General features: G+C 38.9%; 1 protein-coding gene across 2 annotated transcripts in view; it reads left to right on the top strand.

Moving 5' to 3' along the window:
• Window positions 1-14,123: 14,123 nt before the first annotated feature.
• The window catches only part of DTNBP1 (dystrobrevin binding protein 1), a 63,392-nt gene continuing 55,050 nt past the window's right edge, over window positions 14,124-22,465 (top strand). For both annotated transcript variants that reach the window (XM_053967083.1, XM_053967075.1), the window contains exons 1-4: window positions 14,124-14,230; window positions 17,007-17,057; window positions 20,018-20,068; window positions 20,768-20,828. In XM_053967083.1, the coding sequence (XP_053823058.1) occupies window positions 14,175-14,230; window positions 17,007-17,057; window positions 20,018-20,068; window positions 20,768-20,828 (219 nt within the window). In that variant the 5' untranslated portion in view covers window positions 14,124-14,174. The remainder of the gene's footprint in view (window positions 14,231-17,006; window positions 17,058-20,017; window positions 20,069-20,767; window positions 20,829-22,465) is intronic.

Here is a 22,465-nt window from a genome sequence, read left to right as displayed (position 1 = left end):
TTCTTTCAAAATAAAGATGTTTAGAAACAGCAGTTTAGCAGTTCTAAGCATGCTAGCACCATCACCAGAAAGATTCGTCCTCTGGGGAATTAGAAATACTCATCTATGCTCCCTGCATTATAATCAGCCAATCTCGTCATGCCTTCCTCCTTTATAATTATAGATCTTATTAACAAAGATGAATTTCATGAAAAATAGGCATTACAAATTGCACGTTTTTCAAAAGAAGAGAGAATAATTTAGTTTTGGATGCCAGTGAGATTGTTTCTTCATTTAGATAGAAAGTTTAGGTTTAGTTAATAACTACCTATCTGGCCTTTTCAGCTGTTCTTTTTTGTATTAAGCAGGACAGTCAGGATGTCAATTATGACATGGGGTGACCTGGGTGGCAAGGGCATGTGGCTTTTTAGGTGCCACTACTGCAATGGCACACTGAACAGCTCATCTCTGCCCAGAAAGTCCATAGCCTTTTCCTGCAACCTGTAATAAGCTGGGAAGTTTGGAAGCACATAAGCTCCTATTACATGTACAAAACCAGGATATGACCAGTGTCAAACAGCAAAGTGGGTTGGGGGAAAATACAGTTTATCAAATCTCTCAGAAGCAAGCAGTGGTCTGATGGGTTTTCACTATCACAGTTCTCCTTGAAGACAGCTATGTCTGTGATTGTGAGCGTGTAATCTCCCTGAACTCCTCAAAGAATTCTTTGAGTGGGAGGGAAAGGGATAACTTACATAGTGACTAATCAGTTGGTTTTAAACTTTAAGACATGAACTGGTAGAGCAGGGAACTGACCACAGCTTGTGGTTGGGTTCATCTTTAAAAAGGAATCTCACATTAAGTTCTTCTCACAGAGAAGGAGAGACCAGGAACTAGGAATCCTCTTTATGTCAGTTGTGAGTGTCAACCTGTAATGTTAAAAACTGAGTCTTGGCAATATCCTGTGTAACACTGAGATTATTCTGATGAAGTTACTATTCTTACATACTGTTCAATTACCAGTTTTTAGTATCAGAAGACGGAAGAGAATAAGAAACTGTATTTGATGTAAAGTTTTTTGCAGGGCCTGTTGGGATAGTACAAAAGGTACTGATTTTAAACTAAAATAGAGTTTAAGATTACGTACACAGATTAAATTCTTTACTGTGAGGGTGGTGAGACACACTGGAACAGGTTGTCCAGAGAGGCGGCAAATGGAAATATTCAAGGTCAGGTTGGATGGGGCTCTGAGCAATTTGAAGATGTCCCTGCTCATTGCATGGGAACTAGACTAGATGACCTCTAAAGGTCCTTTCTAACCCAAACTACTCTATGATTCTATGATTTGATGAATGGCAAGGAGAAATAACTGTATACTGGCTGCAATGCACACACCCATCCTTACCTATGTCCCTCCAGGACAGGGCAGAGGAGTTTGCTATAAGGGAGTGAAGCTCAGCATGGGAAATGGGGAGGAAAGGTGTAACATTTCTTTCTCACTAGCCAAATATATTTTAATTGGGAATAAATTAAATTAATTTTCACCAAGTGTATTTTGCCCATAACTGTAAATGGTAAGTAAATTTCCTGTCTTTATCTTGACCCATGAACTTTCCTGTGTCTTGTTCTTCTTATTTTCTCCCTCTGTCCTGCTGAGGAGTCAGGAGTAAGAGAGAAGCTGGGTAGAAATTTGGTCCTTATCTACAATTAACCCGCCACAGAAACACACGATTAAACCTCTTTAATCCCAAAAATCAGCAGGAACCTGTTACTTCAGCTCCAATGTGTTTCTGAAAAGCTTTTGTAATAGTTACTGCACCTTAATATTGCTTTGATGAAAGCAGTCTTTAGGCAAGACAAAGCATAATTTTCCCATTATCAACAGGGGGTCCTGTTTCAGTATGCCACAGATCACTGCTACAATTTATAGGCAATGAAGTAAATTTATTCATTTGAGAATATTGTTTCTTATATCAAATAACTTTTAACAGTTGATAAATGGAATGAACTTAAGCTGTAAGCTGTATGAAGAGGAGGAAATGAAAAATTCATTTCTTAAAAGAAGGCACCACGACAAATAAGCAAATTAAGGAATATTAATATTCAACTCCACTCTTTCTTTTTGCAAGAGCTGGCTTGAAAAATTCTTGAAAAACAGGTTTCAAATTATAAATGCCAATTTGACAGAAGATAATTGATGGAAGAATGCATCTACTCACTGAAATTGCTCAGCAGGAACCTTGTTCACCTGTCAGACTCTGCAGGCTGATGACTTTCTGTTAGACAGCTCCCATGCTCCAGGGAAGATGAGGAAGACTTCCATGTCTGAAGTCTGTGAGCTTTGGACTTCTAGGTCACTGAGGCAGTGAGAAATCCTTCTGCAATGTCTGGAATGTAGCACCTTGATATAATTTAACACAGATGCTGTACTGTGAAAATAATAATCCTGCCTTAAAGATTCTCTAGATGCAAGCTGGCTTTAGACAAAAAACTGTACTGCTTTGACATTTCAGGTCATGGCATCCTTAAAGAAAAGAGTTCTGTTCAGAAAAATGGGAGAGTCTGCCTTGTGCCTGTATTTCAGTAGATCTTATCATCCACCACCTGTGTTTTTAACCTCATGAGACTACAAAAGTCCTTTTACAGATATAGCTATAGAGTCATTTTATAATCTGAGCATTTTGCTTTCCTGCATCAGGATTCATCTTTCACTTGTTCTAGAAGAGATAGCATAATAGTATTTAAAAACTTTTAAAACTTTAAAATATTCCATTAAGTTACACTCATGCAACCTCCTGCAAATGGTTCTCCTTCCAACGACACTACAAAATTAAAAGACATTCTGTTGCCTTGAGTAATTTTACCTAGATCTAACAATTCTGATAATTTTATTATCTTTGATAGACTTTGAGATTCTTTTTTTTTTCTGAGATGTGATTATGGGACAGTAACTTTGGACCTGTTTTCCCAAGGAAGTGAAGAAGGAAGATCACAAGGCACTGTACTGCAAGGCCTCCCTTTCCTAAACCTGTGACTCCACTGAGCATTTCAAACTTCAGAGAGATACACAGTTCTCAAAGACAGCAAATTCCCATTCATTTTGTGAAAACTGATTGCTGGAGATGGATCGAAATTAGTGCTCCCACTAAGGAAAAGCCAGCTGCAGATCAGCCAGTTGGCCAATCACCATGGATATAATGAACAGGCAATCGGCACACGCTTATTTCAGCAGAGGCATATGTTGCCACATTCTCAGCCAAACTGGCAAAAGACATGAGAAAGAGCTGGAAGAAGTACTTGAGCACTGAGAATGGGAAGGACTAAGGAATGTGGAAGACAAAAATAGTTTTAAAAACTTCATTAGTTCCACTGCTCACAGAACAACTTAACTTTGGTATCTTAAAACTGCACATTTTTTCTTGAATAAAGGAATGTATGAATCTCTTATGCAAAACACATATGGATTCTGCCTTTTAGTCTGTATTTCTTTAAGTGATGATATATTTATAATAAGATGCATTTTATGACAGCCTATGTTTCATTTGTTAATAGCATAAAAACCAGGTTGTTCTCTTCTACAGTGTGAAGAAAATGTAAAGTGAGAGCTGTTGAAAAGGATTTTCTAACAGGAGAATGAAGGTGATGCATTCTTATTCTGGTAATGACAGAATGGACTAATGGTATCATCAATACCTGTATGTAAACTGAAATCATACAAACTCAATAGAAAAATCTAGCTTTTAAACTAAATTTTAGTTTAAAAAAGCTGGATTGCTTTTAATTTTTCAGTGCCTGTTCTTCAGCCTAGCTGATAATTTGGAGACACTGAATGGTCTATTCAAAATAAAGTAACTTTTGTAAAAAAATAAAATTGTCTTATACAAATTAGATATCTAATATTTTCCTCTGTTACTGCAAAAATGGAAGTATTACAGCCATTGCATGAAATCATAAATGCACACACATGTATACCTACATACATAAAACATTATATATATGACATCCTTTTCCTGAACATATTTAGACTTGTCATAGTAAAAAAAGTGCAGGGAACCTCATACTGAAATGAGTTGCTGGACTAACATAAATATATAATGCTAAGAATCTTGATGTGACCTGATTTCTAATTATACAACAATTCCATAAGTAACTGCTGAATATTTAAATCTTGTATGTTTGTATATAGTTGAATCTTCATTTACTGATATTCAGAAAGCATCTTCAGAACTCTCAGTATCAAATGAGCTAATTTGAAATTACTGAATCACTCCTAGATACTGATGATTAATTGGAAGCAAAAAACATACCGCTGGCTGATTAAAGCAATACAGTAAACTCATTACAGCAAGAATCAAAGAATCACCATTTTAGCTCAGCCTTTCCCATAAAATTTAAGGAAACCTCTATTTTCAAAAATCTGTGTCTTCAGTGTACAGGTTACCTCCAAAAGTTGTATGTATGAATAAGAAGGAAGTACTGATGAATCGATAAATAGTTATAAACTGAAAACTTAGTATGGTGTTCCAAGAAAACAAGATTTTACAGGCATCAGAGAATCACAGAAGGGTTGGTTGTGGCAGGGACCTCTGGAGTCCAGCTGGCTCAAACTCCCCTACCCAAGCAGGGTCACCTAGAGCCAGTTGCCCAGAACCATGTCCAGACAGCTTTTGAGTATCTCCAAGGAGGGAGAGTCCAATGCCTCTCTGGGCAACCTTTGCCAGTGTTTGGCCACTCTTGCAGTGAAAAAGCATTTCCTGATGTTCAGAGGGAATGTCCCATGTTTCAGTTTGTGCCTGTTGTCTTTGTTCCTGTCATTGGGCACCAATGAAAAGAGCCTGGATCTTCTCAGTCTCCCTTCAGGTATTTGATACCTGTTAAGATCTTGATAACATCTTCCATGAACTCTATCTTTTCTAGGTGAAAGCGCCCCAGCTCTCAGCCTTTCTCCACTGGGAGGATTCCTCAGTTCCCTGATCATCACTGTGGCTGTTCACTGGAATCTCACCGTATGGCAGTTTCTCCCTTGTACTGGGGAGCCCAGAACTGGACACAGCACTCCAGGTGTGGCCTCACTACTCCTAAAAACAGGGGACAGATCACCTTCTTTGACCTGCTGTGCATCCTCCTAGTGCAGTGCAGGGTTCCAGTAACCTCTTTTGCCACAAGGTCACATTGTTGGCTCAGGACCCACCACCTGCAGTTATAGCCATAAAATACATTTTCTTCCTGTTCAACATACTGTTTAAACACATAGGGTGATTTTGCAACATCAAGGCAGACGTGAGCAAAGTCTTTTTAGTATGTACAGACGGTGCCAATATGAACAGCAGCATTTAGATCTGTTTACTGCTTACTCAGTAAAAGCAATTTCCTAGTGGAAGCTATGGGATGCAGGATATATCTAGGCAAAGAATAAATAAAAACTTAATATGTTGTGAAGCTAACAGAGATTCAGAGATGGAAGAGCAAAGGGCTCTAAGCTAGATCTTCAATACATATCTTTGGAGTGAAACCAGTTTTTAGTTAAAACCTGAGAGCAGTTCAGAGTTCTTGTACCTCCCTGTCATACTGCTTGAGTACAGAATGAATGTATACAATAAAACCATGCTGAATGGCACAGAATTGCTCTATGAGAACAATTGGATGTTTGGCTACTAGACATGAATTATTGCTATGTAAACAAAAATATAGCAATATTAACATTAAAAAGTTAAAAGCCAAATACGTGAATTACTGTAACAATGTTTGATACACTGTACTGAAAGAACTTAAATACTTTCTGAAAGAAGTAAAATTCCTTGTTGCAAGGCCATGCTGGAAATACTCTAGGTTTATTTTTATTGTCATTTCCCAATAGAAAGGACATATGATACATTTGAAGGCTAGGACTATCTTTAAAGTATATATACTAGGAAAGCTTTCTGGTTATGAATAACATTTATAACTCTTCTGATAATAAAAATAATATTCTCACATGTTACAGAGTTCCCTTACTCTGCTACTGGGAAAAGGCATGGTTTCAGATGCATCTCTCAAGGCAATGTATTTCCTCTTTCTCATTTTAGTACACATATTTTGCTGAAGGCTCTTTAAGCCTCCCATGCATTCCATGTCAGAGCCTTGGTCTGAACAACATTAACCTCACACTCTCTCATTCCTGGAAAGTCCAAACAATGAAGACTTTCTACAAAAAGCCAACACTATATCTCACAGCAGTATAGCATCAACAGACAGGTCCAATCCAGTTTTTCCATTTTGTGTGCTGGGTTATACGGGTCAGAATGACAAAACAAAGAAGCTTAAATTTGGCATTGAAATGTTTTTATTTTCAGATGTTGCAGAATGGGCACATCCCACTTTTAATGATCTCAAAAACCTATGTCATAAATGAGGCACCTAAATATGAGCATTTGGCATCTTTGTCTCAGTGTTTTTCATATAAACAATATTTGTCTACATCTAATGGACCTTGATATTCAGCAATGATAGCTACTTTCCAAGCAAAAAGCATACCTAAAAAAAAAAAAAAAAAAAAAGAAAAAGAAAACTGAGAGAGAGCCAGCAGACAACACTTTAAATCAAAACTCGCCTGTGCAATTCTCAGGTCCAGCCTGAAGCTATGTAATTTGAAATATGAAGTACTTTCCAAGAGGATGAGATACTTTTACTGTAGCTAGTAAAGCAACTCTGGGTTGTCACAACAACTGTAAATAGACAGATAAAATAAATCAAACTGACAAAATGTACTGTGATAAGAAAGTTCTGCAGAAGTACAAGAACCATTCTGACTATTTCATTTCATTTCATTCAAACTGAATTATGCTCAATAAATAAAATACAACTTGATGATAAAAAAAAAACCCAGCTCTGTCTCCAGGCTACTTACAGCATAAGTGGATTAGATTCTATGCATAATGAACTAGTAAACAGCAGACTCATATAAAATGAGGAAAGAGAATTTGATTTCAAATGCTGAAACAGTATGAAGTTGACAATTGCACAGAGTTATTAGCCAAACGCTAGGCAGTCAGCCAGAAGGCTTCAACAAAAATTGCCTTAAGCAAGAGCAGCAACCAAGGGGAGGAGTTAACAGGGAAAAAAATAACAGGGGGAAAAATCCATTAAAATCACTCATGGGGTGATATTTGTCACCAGAAAGGCCAGAATGACAGATGATTAAGATTTTGTTGATGGAAAAAAGTGCAAAAAACAAAAGCAGATTTAATGTAAAAGGAAGTCAGTGAAACAATCAGTATATTACCAAACACAAATCTAGAAAACTCCTCCATTAACAGCAAAGGGACAGCCATTTTATTCTGTTAGTCTGTTGTAATTTCCTTTAGAGTTCACTTAGATAATGAGTGATTAATGTCTGTGTGCCTAAAACTAAAACTGTGTCCTAATTGGGTTTGGCTGAGCTAATTGCCTCTGATCAATAAAACTGACACATAATACACTTGTCCTTCAAGAATCTCAGTATGGCTATCATTCCACTTCCCTCAAACCATGCTTCTGACATCCAGGGGAACAGAAATTGGTCATGTTCATAGAAAACTGGAAGTAACACAGAAGAACTTAAACAGAGCAGTAAGCACTGGGGAAATGTATATTTTATTTGACTAAAAGTCCCTTGTGCTTCATGACACATCCCACCCACTCACAGCAGTTTCCTACATGTTTGCAGTCCCTTCTCTGCCATAAGCATTTCTGTGCTTTCCTTACACCAGCACAGAGATTCCAGCAGAGCCTATTACTGCAGACTGGGAATACAGCAGTGGAAGTGGGAGTCCCTCCCAGAACACCTCTAAAACACACAGGTTCTGCTAAGGTTCTTTCCCACCCCAGTGTCCCTTGTAAGCCTACTCCTAAAGCCACACCAGTATTTTCTGGCACTGCAATGACACAGAAAACACACGACTTTTTCCTCAAACCAACCAATTATGCTTTATAGCCATGGGGAACATGCCTACTCTAGCAAAATTACTCACAAGTGCAATAAAAATACCAGACACAATGTAACTACTTAATACTACTCCAAATACCATTGTATGGCATTCATTCATGCTTAACACATCTTTTAATTTCCTTGACACCAGGGTCAATGTTAGTTACACAAGCTATGCAGTCTACACAAGTATGTTTTCTTAAGCCAGTTGCTACCAAGTACAGCCCCTCAGATAATTTCCACAGAAGTGCCAGTGTGAGAGTCACTGGAAATGGCATAAACTAGTATTCTGCTAGGAGGCAGGGACACGAGACTCTGGTGTCTACTTTGGTTCATGAGGATTATCTACACGGTCCTCAAAATACCAAGTCAAACAGTGTAACACAGATCTCCCCAGCTAGTGTAGCCAGGAGAAAGGAGCTTATGTAAACAACCCTGAGACTACCTCAAATACCAGCTGGCCACTACACAATTGAGCTTGCTGCCACTCAAACCAGTGGCGGTTTTTAAGGTGTCCTTGTGAGATGAAATCAGCCATGAACTGTACTTAATATATAACTGGTAAAATTTTGCTCATCTGTGGTACATGCCCTTGCAGAGAAAGAAATACTGTCACATTTCTGTTTTGTTTTTCTATGCACAGCCATGCCCTCTAGTGGAACTGGCTGGTTTGCTGAGTGTTTTTTCCTTTTCTCAAAATCAGCACACTCTGAACTACATTCACCAGCAGGAGTTATGATCCTCACTTTCTTTTTGGAAGCTGCTGTATTATTAAATTTAAGAACTTAGTTGTACAGAAGTTTCAAGATACTGAGAGAATCCAAATTATAAAGTTTCAAATGAAGTCCTCATTTTTGAGGTAGCCTTCCTATTAGTTGTTCTTTTGATAGAAAAAAAAAATCCTGCTTTGTGGTCTTTTACACAATATCAAAGTCAAGTCAACTAATTTAGGAAGAAGAGACAAAAGGAACTGAAGTAATCTGGGACCACTGCTGACCTGTTCCAATACTTTCATAGTGAAAGCACATAAAAATGACAGAAAACTTCAGTAACAGTTGAAATTACAGTTTCAGATCCAACTTCCACTTGCGAGCTCACTGGTGGAGAAACACTTAGAGCTCACAATCTCATGCTGTAAAAATACTGAAAACTAGGAAAAAAGTGAAGGCAGAAAAGATGAGGAGAAAGATAACAGGAGCCCATATTCTGCTTTCTAAATAGTTTCCAGTGTCTGCCAGCTTCAGTGGTAACAGCAAAATTTTTATCAACATCTCCATGACTGCACACAGCTGTGACTAAAAATTAAGAAAACACAAAGTCATGCCACTGAATTAGGACAGTTACAGCAGCCATGTTGAGATGGTCACTCCCATCACATCAGGACATGTTTTGCCCCCTCATTCAGTCAGGTATAACTGTTGGCTGCCCTTGGAATCTTTCTGTCCCAAGGTATGTGCTCTTGTCCTCTCCCCAACAGCAATTAAGGTCCTGCAGAAGGAGGATCCTAATGCCTGTTTAGCTTCCTAACTCTTCTTAGCGACTGATTCCCTGCACTCCCAGTTTTTCCCTACAGTTCAGAAAGGTAGGAATTCATCATGTCTTTATTTACTAGATACAATGTAAGGAGAGCAGGAGGTGAGCACCAAAGAATTTCACCATTACTTTTATCTATTGCTACAATGTGCCTCCCTCCAATCTTTTTCTTAGAAATAGTGAAACTGTTTCAAGATATGATTTGATTATTATTAGATAAGATTATTATTGATAAGATATGAAGCAAAATATGATTTATTATTTGAGAATTATAATTCACTTTCATGCTGTCAAAAAGGTAGTCCATTAAAAAGTCAACATCTAAACCAGGTCTTTGAACCTATATTAGCCTGGAGATTAGGTCCCATACCTCTCCTTGTGTGAACTGAATTAAGAATATTTTTACTTGGTAAGCAGAAATTATTTTTCCAGTTCTCTTTAGGATTGGGAATGACTACTGTCCATTTCTTCTTCTGCTAGTTACAGGGGGGAAAAAAAATTAAAATCCCAACTACACAAACAAACAAACAAAAAAAACCCTCTCTCACATCTACCTGTATTGAGATAAAAAAATATTCTTTATTCATATAACATAAAAACTTTTTGTCAGCTGCAGAGACTATTACATAGCTAAACCCCAAGAGTTAGTACAGGTAAGAGCAGAAATTAACTCTTATTAGAAAGCTATAAAGGTTAATTTGGAAAAGGAAGCTCTTAGAAGATGCTAGAAATGGTGATGAGGCCTCAGGATAAGTGAGACTATGACAGATAGTTCTTAGGATGTAATGCTTAAATTTAGTTTCCACTGATATAATGTAAACCTGCTGAAATTTTGGACATATAAAACTTTTTGATAGGTGCCAACCTTTCTTTTCAGCAGGCAGTGGAATTCCTGCAAGAAATGTTGAATCAGACCTTTAGACACTTTAATTCATTAAAGTCTTTATCAATTACAATGGTAGTAGCAGATTTTTAGAATTAAAGTTTGTCTCAGGTATTTCTAACAATATTTAAACTTTATATCAGTACAGATCCAGCTAGCTAAACGAAGTATGTATAGAATTGAAGAGCTATAATATCTACTAGTCGAGTTTTAATCATATTCTACAGATTATTACAACAAAAAAGTCTTCTATTTTCACCCAAAATATAAAGTTTGTTAAACCATACTATCAGGAAGATTTAAGCAGAAGAGGGCAAAAATTACTTCTACAAACCTGAGAGATTCTGAAAGGGCTAAGAGTTTTGTTCACTAATTCTAGTCAGTTTGAGAATGTCATATTGGAGGTTATCAAGCTAACTGCACTCAAAATAAGAGATCAAGACATAAACTGGATAGATACCTAAACAAACTACATTTCATATCATATCAGCATAATGGGAAAGTATTTAAAATCATCTTTCACTGAAAAGCTTAACAGGCATGAGCCTGGTGTCTGCAGTATCACTCTTTCAGAACAGTCTTAATCTATAAGTCAATCTAAATGGGGGTCACTAAAGCCTAGGAAAAGGTGGAATTATAGAAAGGCATGACTAGGGATGACTTTGTGCTGCAAAATCTATTACAGAAATGTAGCCTAGCTTATACCTCTAACGGAGGCTGATCTAGAAAAGAAATCTTCATTTGACACAAGGGTTATACAGTCAAATGCATTTCTGTGTTTTGCTCTAAAGATTTATTGCTACTGACTTATATCACTGTTCTTTACAGATGTGCAAAGCACAGAATGTCTATGCATTTTTTGTACAGACCAGCACAGCCAGTTACAGCAAATTTGCAGAAGATACTACATGTGCTTGTATCAGAGAAGCAGAAGAATAAACTAGGAAGTCCTAGTTTAAATTCAGGTCAGAATTAATATCAAATAACCAGCCCCGAACTACCTAATTACTAAATGAGCAGAATAGGTCATTGATCCTAACCATTTATTTAGCATTAATTTTATCTCTAGAAAACTTGACCCAAAGCCCCTGGCAGGATTTTAGGTGGCACTGTGCTGAATTAACACCTAAAAGATCTGTCTCAGAGCTGTTTGTTAAATTAATTGCTAATGTACATAAATATTAAGAAATTAGTATCAATAAGTAACTTGTGTTCAAAATTAAGCCATGTAATTCAGCTTTAGTGATGGAAATACTATAGCTCTGCACTTTCTGGACAAACTGGGGAATCTCCAGATCAGACCAACACATATAAGAAATTTGGAAAGTGACTACAAGGGGAAAAAAAGAAACCAGGCCTATTCACTCTAGAAACAAAAAAGAAGACGAAGCTAAACATGTGAGCTGATAAGGAGCTTGCAGAATCTCCTTAATTTTAAATTCCTAAGAACCAGTTAAACAAAGTTTATACAGTGTATTTATAATTCATCACAGCCCTTGAGCATGGGATGTGCTTTTAGAAGTTTCTTCCAGTCTTGTACTTCTAGAATTAGTGACTGTTAATACTATCTCAACACATTTCTTCCCCCAAATCCTACACAGACATGTGAAACAAAACTGTACAGCAGTTTATGAATAGTTTTTCTAACTGTAAAAGAAGCAATGGAGTCTAAAAGTGCTTATTCACTGTGAATTAGCAGGTCCACCACTGACAAAAACCATTCACAAGAAAATTGAAAATATGTAACACTGAAGAAATTAATATGATTTCTCAAAGGAAAGCTGAAAATTAAAGGTTAAAACCCCTCCCTTGTCTTCTGAACACTTTAATTCCTGTAACATCATATATTACATAAGGCCAGATTGCACAGCTTTTGTCAGCATTTGCAATGCATGTCTGTGAATACATAAGAAAAAGCTTGATTCAAGGCCTTCCCCTCCTTCTCTGAAGAATTAACTATCCAGACAAGTAGGAAGTCTCTATTTTCAGATATTGTTGTTAGGTCAAGCATGAGAAAAATACCTTCTAAATGTCATACTTTTTTTTACAGAACTTTATATGCAGTCTGCCATGAAGTTGTCTTTCTGACCTCAAGATAAGGCAAGCTGCATCCATTTCAATGTTTGGAATATCAACCCAACCATTTTTCTTTTAGCAGGCATTTAGCTTTTAATTTGAATTTATGCCACAGGGCAATACTTTTTTTTTTTTCAAAAAGCCAAAGCAGAAACAATCTATAGGTCATATACTCTTCTAAAAGCACACAAGCTGTGTTGGATTATGGTGTCAATTTTCCAGCTGATTCAAAGTACCTCCAACCACTCCTGAATATACTTCTGCAGTATCAAGTGACACATCCAGCAGTGGCCCTCTGCATACATTCTCCTCGTAACAAATTATTTCAGTGCTCTTCTCTTCATATTTTCTTTCAACCAAGATTGAATTGGTTAGAAAATAAAATATTTTCACTTTGCAAACTCAGCTTTTTCTAAAAGTTGAGGTCTCAATTAAATGGAAGTTCCAGATCCTCCTAAATCCCAGGTCCATGTCACTCAAACATTAACTGAAAACACACAGGGTGTGAGACTGTCTTCCTGTTACTGTAATTGTAAATATAGCCATCCAGAAAGACTGGCTAATTGTTCTGAAAAGGTCTTGATTCCACTTAAACTGCCTAAAGATTTGCTGAATTACTCCTAACAGTTATTACTTGAGCAGACAGTACCTAGAAATCTAATTTGAACTTTTCACTGGATTATTTACTATTTGTAAGAACAGCCTTTTTTCTTTTAGCTCATTGTTTGTAAGAATCACTAGTATCTATAAAGCCATCTCCAAAGAAAATAGTGGAGGGACACATAGACAAACAACTCAACTACCTGCTTTGCAAGGACTTTGAAAGGTTATCATCAATCCCTTATTCCAAGTCCCTGGCAACCCTAGGGACACCCAGTGGTTTTACTTTCTGTACTTTTAGATTTTATCACAGAACCTGATTCCCTGAGTTCACAGGATAGGTCAGGTCAGAATAGACCACAGTGGGTCACCTGGTCCAACCTCCCTGCTCAAATAGAGTCATCCCAGAGCACATGGCACAGGACTGCATCCAGATGGATCCTGAATATCTCCAAACAGGGAAACCACAACCTCTCTGGGCAACCTGTTCCAGTGCTTGGTCACCCACACAGTCAAGTTCTTCCTCGTATTCTGGTGGAATTTCCTGGGCATCAGTTTACACCTGCTGCCTCTTGTCCTGTTGCTTGGCACCACCAAGAAGAGCCTGGTTACATCCTCTTGGCACCTTCCCTTCAGGCACTTACAGACATTTATATGGTCCCTCCTCAGTTGCCTCTTCTCAAGACTGAACAGGCCCAGCTCCCTGAGCCTTTCCTCCTAAAAGAGATGTTCCAGTCGCTTGATCAACTTTGTATCGCTAAGGAGGTCACTCCTACGCTACCATCGCTGAAGTCAAAATCCCTCTGGTGAGGGTCCCAACCTGCCAAGGTGCTTTCCTGTGGTCTTTAAAATAACCTCTAAAAAGCCGCAACTTCAGGGATTCGCACGCTGCTCAAGATCTGTCCTTGATACCGCCCGGGCTTTAAGCACAGTTTAAAATATCGCACCATGGAGAACGCAGAACGAGAGGCTCGGCTCTCCCACGCAAACCCCCCCGGTCCCAGCTCCGCCGGACGCACAGGGAGGCGGGAGGGCCGGGAGGGGCGGAAGGGACGGGGCGGGCCGAGGGGAGGCGGCACCGGGGGCGGGAGCTCAGCCGAGCCCCGCCCGCGCCCCGCCCTCCGGCGCTGGCCTTCGCAGCCGGGAAAGGCTGGGAAGATGCTGGAGACGCTGCGGGAGCGGCTGCTGAGCGTCCAGCAGGACCTCACCGCCGGGTGGGTATGGCCTGCGGCACCGCGGAGCTGGCGGGGGGAGCGGGAGAGGGCCCGCGTCCCGCAGCCCGGCCGGGGCAGGGGGGGATAGCAGGTGACCGGGGGCCGAGGAGGCGTGGACTGGCACAGGGAGGGAGGAAGAGGAGGAGATTGCGCAGACGGGAGCCACTGCCGGGGCCGGTCTGTCACCCGGGGTGCCCTCCTGATTGCGGGGATGGGCTGGAAACGCGGCTCCAGGGTCGCGAATCCCGCCGTGTTCCCGGCTGGGCTGGGCGGCTGATGGCGGGCTGGCGAGCCCTGCCGTGCCGCGGGCAGCTCTGGGGAGCGGGAGGAGGAGCCGCGGTGCCCAGGAAGCAGCTGCGGTCAGGGGAAGGAGAGCGAGAGGGACAGACAGATCGCTGTTTGAGAGAAGATGTGAATGGGGTCAATTAGCGCGCTTGAATTTTTTATGAAGTTACCGACCTTTAAGGTTTCATGGATCAGTGTAATCCCTTAAAGAGCATTTCTGGGCGCCGCTCGGTGTGTGGAGAAACTTGCTTTTCCTTGGAACACGAGTTACTGTCACTTGGGGAAAAGAAGCGCAGATGGAACAACCCCATGCTTGCACTAAAAAGTAGAAAGATATTCTTCCTACGTTGTCTCACAAGGTTTATTTGGGTAGGCCCGTGTCGATGCTGTTTTTAGTACAAGCAGGTGGCCCAAGTGAGTGTCACTGGAAGCCAGCGAGTGGCCGGAGGACAAGGTCATGCCTGTGCTGCAGAGCTGATGGCTCATGGTGAGCCATAGGAGAGTATCGTGTTGTAATCGATTACTTTTAAAAACTCTGTAGTCTTTGGCAATGTTGGCCTTATAATACCCCTATGGTAAATACTTATATATAGTGAGGAATGTCTATGTACCCCAGAAACTTAAAATAAGTAGTTTATCATTACTTACTTGTACCGGTGTATGATGGTCGAGAGAAACTGATAGAAGAGGATGCCAGTCAAACAGATAAATTGCTTACATGTTATCTGTCTCATCTTACCAAACAGCAACTGAATATTTAACTGTCTAAAAAATACACACAAAAGCATTGCTTTATTTCTGTCTTTCTCTTTTGCTTCTCAGAGGAATTGATATCTCAGTACAGTATAAGACTTTTTTGAGAAAGGTGTTTTTCACATGGGGAAAGAGAACAGCAGAAAGGTCGTAACATGCCAGATCTGATGGTCATTTAACTCTGTGGTTCCATATTTGTGTTTTCCATGTTTGCTGCAGTGGAGTCAGTATATTTCCACGTATTTTGCTTTCTTCCTGGTGTTGCGATGTTTTATTCTGAGAACAGTCCCTAATCTCATAATGTCCATCTTTGTGTTTTGGCAGCTCCATTAATGTGCCCTTTTTCCAGTGTTCTGTCCTTAAGTGGTATTTTCATCTGTGGGGTAATCTCTTTGGGTTTGTTTTTTTTTTTTTTTTGCCACTGGGAGCCTGTTTCTCAGAACCACAGCAGCAGAGGCTGTGGAAAGCATTTTTTTTTTCCCTTTAGTGTCCCCATGTAGCCAGAACACAAGCTGACCTGGTTTGCCCCCTCTTCCTAGACCGTGCGACCTAATTTGGTGTTCTGGATTACTCTGTTCTGCACCCCACCAAAGTGGTAAAAGAAGTCATTTTGTGATGTTGAGATTTCAGCTTAAAATTATATAATTCTCAAAACCCAAACAAAGTATTTTTTGTGTCAAATTGTGGCCAACTTATTAACTACACATAAATGCTTGCAAAGTAGAACAAGTTGAATTTAATGAAATTGCGAGGGGGAAGGTTTTCCAGGGCTTCTAAGAAAATAATACCATTTCCCGAGGAGTATGGGAACATGTATGTACTGCTGAAAAAAAGATTAAATTTGGGTTGTGTGGTTTAAAGAGAGCAGTTTAGAGTTATTAACCACTTCTGTGGCCTCCTTCCTTGCTCTGCATGCCATTTCTGTGGCCTCTTCCTTGTGTCTGCTGTCTAATTCTGTGTGTACTGTGAGCAAAGTAAACTAAATTTTGACCCATTCACCTGTTAGCAAGCTTTTGCAGGCATAGGAAAAATAACCAGAATGGATGCAGAAGAGTGCAGCTGTTTCAGGCTGGGTTGCATAACTGGGGAACATGGCAGTGGAGAAGGGCAAATTTCACAGCTTCTCTCAGCAGTGGGTTCTTCCTCAGTGTGCTGTGGTTGTTGCTACTTGGTTTGGCTGTTATAAACAGCTCTCTGAGAGGGAGTGGAGACCTGTCTTAGCATGTCTTTTCTCAAAATGTCAACCACCTGGTGTGCTGTAGAGCTTTGGTGTTTCTTTGAATTCCTGGAAAACAGTGATCAAGACTGGGGGAGTGATTTGACTACCCCTCAAAGTGGCCTGAATATCTGTCTCTATATTAGGTTGTTTCTCAGTCCCTGGGTCACTTGGGATTACAGATCTCTCTGTCATGTCTGGAGGATATCTTTGGCTCTTGTAGTTCATTTCCATCTTGCTCATGTGTGTGTCATTTATTTCTTACTGTCCTGGGCAATAAAACTCTCCTGTGACCACAAAGGGCTTGTCTGATGCCTTTCTGCAAAAAATGTTGAGATTTAGCAGCAGTGTCAGTGGAAGTAAATTCATATGAGGGTCTCCACAAAACTAAGGGAAGTTTAATTTTTTTTATGAAACAAAATTAACTGTAATAGACTGGAATTAATGCATTATGTGCTCAAGCAATTCGTTCTCTGTTTTTGGTGTTGTAAATGTCTGATGGATTTGTGATTTGATTTGTAGGTTGAAGACTTTGGGCGACAAATCAAGAGATGCAAAGAAAAGTAGGCAAAGGTACTTCTGAATGTCTTAAAATATAGTGTTAATGTAAGATATTCTTGTTATGGAAAAATTTGAAGTGCCTCATATATACGAGCCAATTGCAAGAACATTTGCATATAATTTTACAAAATACTATTTTGACAACAGAGAAGCTTAACAAAAGCAAATGCTTTGCTTAATACAGCCTTCATTGATAGGCCTAAATAATTTCTAATGGCTGTCAATCAGTTTATAAATTACTATTTAAATTAAATGAATATGCAGTGTTATTGTAGTGCCTCATAGAAGATTCAGGTTGCAGTACACTGAAATGTAATTGTTTACAATCTCTGTGTATCTCATGTCTTAAAAATTGTAATTCAGGGTTTTTTTAATGTAAAAACAGAAATAGGAGCCTTTTTACTGTGGAAAATATGTGAGTAATGAAATACTTCAGTTTTCTGTTCCAAGAAGTTTCGAGAATTGTGCTGATTTGGTTTTCTTTCTTTCATTTTTTTGGGGATATTTTTTAGTCCTCTGCATTTTAGTTCTTTGCTCATTCTTTCAACCTGTGTGAGCTACAGGGAAAGACTACTTGATGTCTGTAAATGACATCTGTGAGAGTTACTTCTTAAAATCAGTTCAGATATGCTTTAGTGTAAAGCATGTTCTTGTTAAAATATACTGTGTAGACACAAATTAGTATAAAAACAAGCCAAGTGCTAAAAATAAAGCATTTGAAATAAATTGTCCTAAGTTCTGATGTTTTAGATAATTTTTTTTTAATAGAGGACCTGTTGTATGGACAAGGCATGGAGTCTAAACTAAGGATGGGTAAAGGTGTGAATAAAACTATTTTAGGTAACTGCCTTCTCTGTGTGTTTCCAGTCCATAGTATTATGGCTCTTCTGGTGTATTGTAATAAATATCCATTACTTTTTGGGAAAAGCAGTAGGTGAACCAATTGAATCATCAGAAAGAGGGGAATGCTGGGGTGGCTTCTGCTTTGCTGATAAAGTTCAGGGACAAACACAGCATAGCTTGGTTGTAAGGATGGCTCAGGGCATATGGATGGGAGCCAAGGAGAGGCCAGTAAGGGTAGTGTTGTAATGGGAGTTTGTCACTGACCCTCTGACCAGGGAGAGAATGATATTTTCTCCAAACAGCTTGAGGAATCCTCTGTATCATTAAACCCCCATTCTTGTGGAGGCCTTTAGCTTCCAGCTTCTGAAAGGACAACCCATCAGTATGCAATCAAGGAGTGCCCTGCAAAGGTGTCAAGGATAACTTCTTGATGCCTCTTCATAACCTCTTTGGCATGCTGGAATAGCCTTAGGAAAGCCAGAGCTCACCTGGAACTGACATTTACAAGAGATGTCAAGGACAAGAGTGGCTAGCCCTGCACTGGTAATAAAAGGCTGGAAGAAAACATGGGATTGGTGATGAATGGGATAAATTACAGCAAATGTAGAGATTGTTGAGTTATTTAATGCCTTTGTGGCTTCAGTGCCTTGTGCTTAGTGAAAGGGGTCAAGGATACTAACCAGTAGTGTTTGAAGATACTCAATCCATAAAAGCCCCTAGGACCATATGTGCCAAGAGGTATCTCATGAAAATCAATAGGTACAAATTCCATATTTCCCTGGGAAGAAAGTATGCAGACTGGGGTTGGCAGACTATCTGGGAAGTAACTTTGCTAAAAAGACCCTGGAGTTCTTGGCAGATAGCAGGTGGAATGTGAGCCAGGGACATGTCTTGTAGCAGGGAAGGCCAACAGCTAATGGGGCTGCAAACAATACCCAGACAGTGGGATTGAGGAAGGTGATTGTCCTCTGCATTCAGCACACCTTAGACTACTAACTATCCTGTCTAGTTTGGTCCCGAGTTTGCGGAAGGCGTTAATATTCTGGAGCAATTTAGTGAAGGGCCACCAAAATGGTTGGGGCAGGAACTCTGTGTATGAGGAAAGGCTGAGATAGGCAGTTGTTCAGCCTGGAGAATAGGTGACTTCTGGGAGACCCAGCAGCAGCCTGTCATTACACGTGAAGTGGTTATTGAGGAAACTGGTGTGTGGTGGGATCTCAAAAGATAATAGGCATAAGTTGAAACAAGAAATCAGACAGGGAAAGCTGAGAAAAGCTTCCTGAGAAATCTGCTTTGATCTCAAAGCTGGTTTTAACAGGGGATTGGAATAGAAACTTCCTGAGGCCCCTTTTCACCTCACAAATACTCTCACTTTGCCTTAAGGACAAGAAGATTTAATTTATGGTAGGTTTGGTGGTTTTTTTGTGGTTTTTTTTTTGGCGGTGTTTTTTTGGCGGTGTTTTTGGGGTTTTTTGGGGTTTTTTTCCCCATTCAAATTGTTTGAATGATAATGCAGAACAGTCTATTTGGGTAATCTTCCAAGAGACAAATTTTGGATGATATCAAGATCTGTACTGTATTGTTAAGTTTCTATAACTTAAAATAAGATGTCTTTATACTTCAAGCTGTTATTAATGGAAGTGTATGCATCGAATAGGAGATCATTAGAGCATTAAACTGGTAAAGGTTCCTTAGCTTAATATTTACTTTTAGTGTAGAACATAATAACTGGAATATGTAAGTGTATTGAGGGACATGAACTTGTGTAGTAGTCTTTTTTCAGAATGCTTCTGTGCCCTTTTTTAGGTTAAAATTATGTTCATCCCATATCTTTGTTAACTGTACTTAGAAATTATTCAATAAAACTTGTTTTTAATGGACACAGTTGAAAAGAGGTAAGAATAGGCTATCATAAAACAACCAAGGAAAAAAGCAATCCTGTCTTTGGAATATTCTTGTAAGATATACTGTGTAATGCATTTTAAACCAAAATTGGCAAAATGTTTGTGAAAATAGGAGCAGGAGGAAACATTTATGTGCTCAGCATATCTGTCAGATGTGTGCAAACATTTTTTTATAACAGCCTTCTTTTCTTTAACAATTTTGTACATTTGTAATTTGCTTTATAGAGCTGTTCAGTGTTTGCCAGAGTTTTCTGCTGGACTGGAATTACTAAGCAGGTATGACCTTCCTTTTCTTTATTAGTGTTTGCTTCCTATATTAGATTAAAAAATCTAATTTCTTAAGAAAGAAATTAGAGAAGAAGATCTAAGTGTTGCTAATAGGCTTTTGGTTGTTCTGCAGTTAGTAGTGTGGGAGTGGTTACCAAATGATAAATGTGTTTAAAGCTTGCCCAGTTCTAAAGTGCTGTCATATTAATGAAATTGAAGTTCTGGAGGTAAAGCTTCATTTAAAAGATAACTCTAGTCCATATCCTAATGCAGAGGGGTGAAGCACCAAGCACCAGCACTAAGCCACAGTCTGTGGTTCATAACTTAAACATATTTGATACAATTTCCTTTTTTTTTTTTTTTTTTTTTTTGGAAGGGCTATATGTAGGATTACAATCTTGTTAATTTTTTTCATTTTCTTAATTGAGTTCCGAGTGACGTTTAAGGCAGTGAGTTGTCATGTAAGTATTGTTGGGTCCTCTTAGCTTTTAATGTCAGTTAGCAGGTTAAAAACATGAAACACTTTTTCTTTAGAAGACACTATTTCTCATTGTATATTTGTCTTGGCAGACCAGTAAGAACTGGAAAGAATTACACAGCTTTTTAAGCTGTAATTTCTGGTAGTACCTGTAAATATAAGCACAATGACATCCATGATTTCTGTTGTAAGGAGTGTGCAGTAAGAATAGTAATTTGTCTTCTCTTCAGATATGAAGATGCTTGGGCTGCCCTTCATAAAGGAGCCAAAGATTGTGCAAAAGCTGGAGAGGTAAGAAGAAATAACAATGCCATGCATGAGATATTTTAAAATGTGTAAGTAATTTTAAACTAAAATTTTTAGTACCAGCCTACAGAGTTAACCTTGGCCCTCAGGTAAACATCCACACAGCTTTGTTCACTCTCACAGTAATGTAAACAACAATGTAATACAAATGTGAAATAACAAATAACAGGATGCAATGTAAACAGTTGCAAAGGTGATGATGTACATTATTGCTGTAGCTCTTTAAAAGCAGTGGGGGGTGGCTGGGAAAGTACAGAATGTATTTGGGGTTGAGGCACCTTAGTGGTTTGTATCAGGGCGGGGCTGTGGCGCTGACACTGCTGCCCACTCCTAGTGCACAAGTGACAGTAAGATTGACTTGCCCAGTCGAAAAGATTTGCGAAGTGTTTGTGCTTTCTTTTAGTTTCATTCACTATTCCTGCCCTGGAAGCAAAGTGACAAGCTGTGTGGTTTATTTGTGGAATGAAGGGAAAGGGAACTTCCAGTGAGTGTTGCTGATGCATTACTCAGCACCAGACTTTCAGTTTCAAGCTATGGTTAAGGGGCAGATAGTGTAATCTGGGTGGCCATGATGCAAAGAAGGACTGAGCTGTGGGGTTCTCTGTCCTGGCTGAACCCTTCACTTTGGCTTAGTGCATCCTTCCTGGCTCTTCTCTTCATTTAGAGACTTCTCTGTATCTTTTTATAGTGGATAAATAACTCACTGTGTATTTACAGTCAGAAAGGAGGTCTCTTAGGTTCTTCTTTCTCTTGCTTAATGGTATGGCCCTGCTTTTTCCTGCATTCTGAAGGTGAAAACCTTCAGGCACTGGAGATGGAGTTCTCCTTGCCAGTTTGGCATGTTTTACTGCTCATAATGTTCTTTTTTTTTCCTAGAAAATCGCATAAATGATGTAGTCACAATTCTATAGTACTTGTTATAGTTTGCTTTAAAAATTGTAATTTTGAAAACAATGTGAGGTTTCATATATATTAAACTAATATAGCCTAATCTCACATGTTATGGCTGCTTGGGAAAATGAGAATTAAAAACTTCAAAAAAGACTTAAATTTTCCATTAAATTCAGATATTTACTTTACACACAACTCAGTATGTATGTATTGCTTGTGGAGTTTTGTTTGTTATTTTTTTATAAAAGGGGAAAATAAAAACTCTGTAAGCACAGAAGATTGACTGTACTATAGAAGACCTAAAGGTCCACTTGTCCAGTATCTTATTTCTGCTTACTTGTGCTGTCTTACTTATAAATGTTGAATAAAGTGAAAATTTCAGGCTTTAATTGCAGCTTAGAGTCCATGTTACCATTTAACTGTTACCATGTTAAATGGTAACAGTTCCATGTACAAAATTGTCCTTTTAGATGATTGTCATTTCAGCTGCATTCAGTTATCTCAGGGCTGAAATGTTTGTGGTGTTTGTCCCCATCTCATGGTGGCTTGTTTTTTTTTTTTGTTTGCTGTACTGTTTGACAGATATAAATACCATATCAGTATGGTATTTCAGAAATAGACCTGGCTTTATTTAAGAAAGACTGTTGGGTCTTTTGAAGTGTTCCATTTCTCACTGAGCTTTGGAATAGGTTTTCAAAACTTGTCTGGTGAAACAGGGTGTTTTCTTAACA

The sequence above is a fragment of the Vidua chalybeata genome, chromosome 1 (assembly GCF_026979565.1).
Source record: "Vidua chalybeata isolate OUT-0048 chromosome 1, bVidCha1 merged haplotype, whole genome shotgun sequence".
NCBI classification, from domain to species: Eukaryota; Metazoa; Chordata; class Aves; order Passeriformes; family Viduidae; genus Vidua; species Vidua chalybeata.
This window is presented reverse-complemented; position numbering and strand designations above follow the sequence as displayed.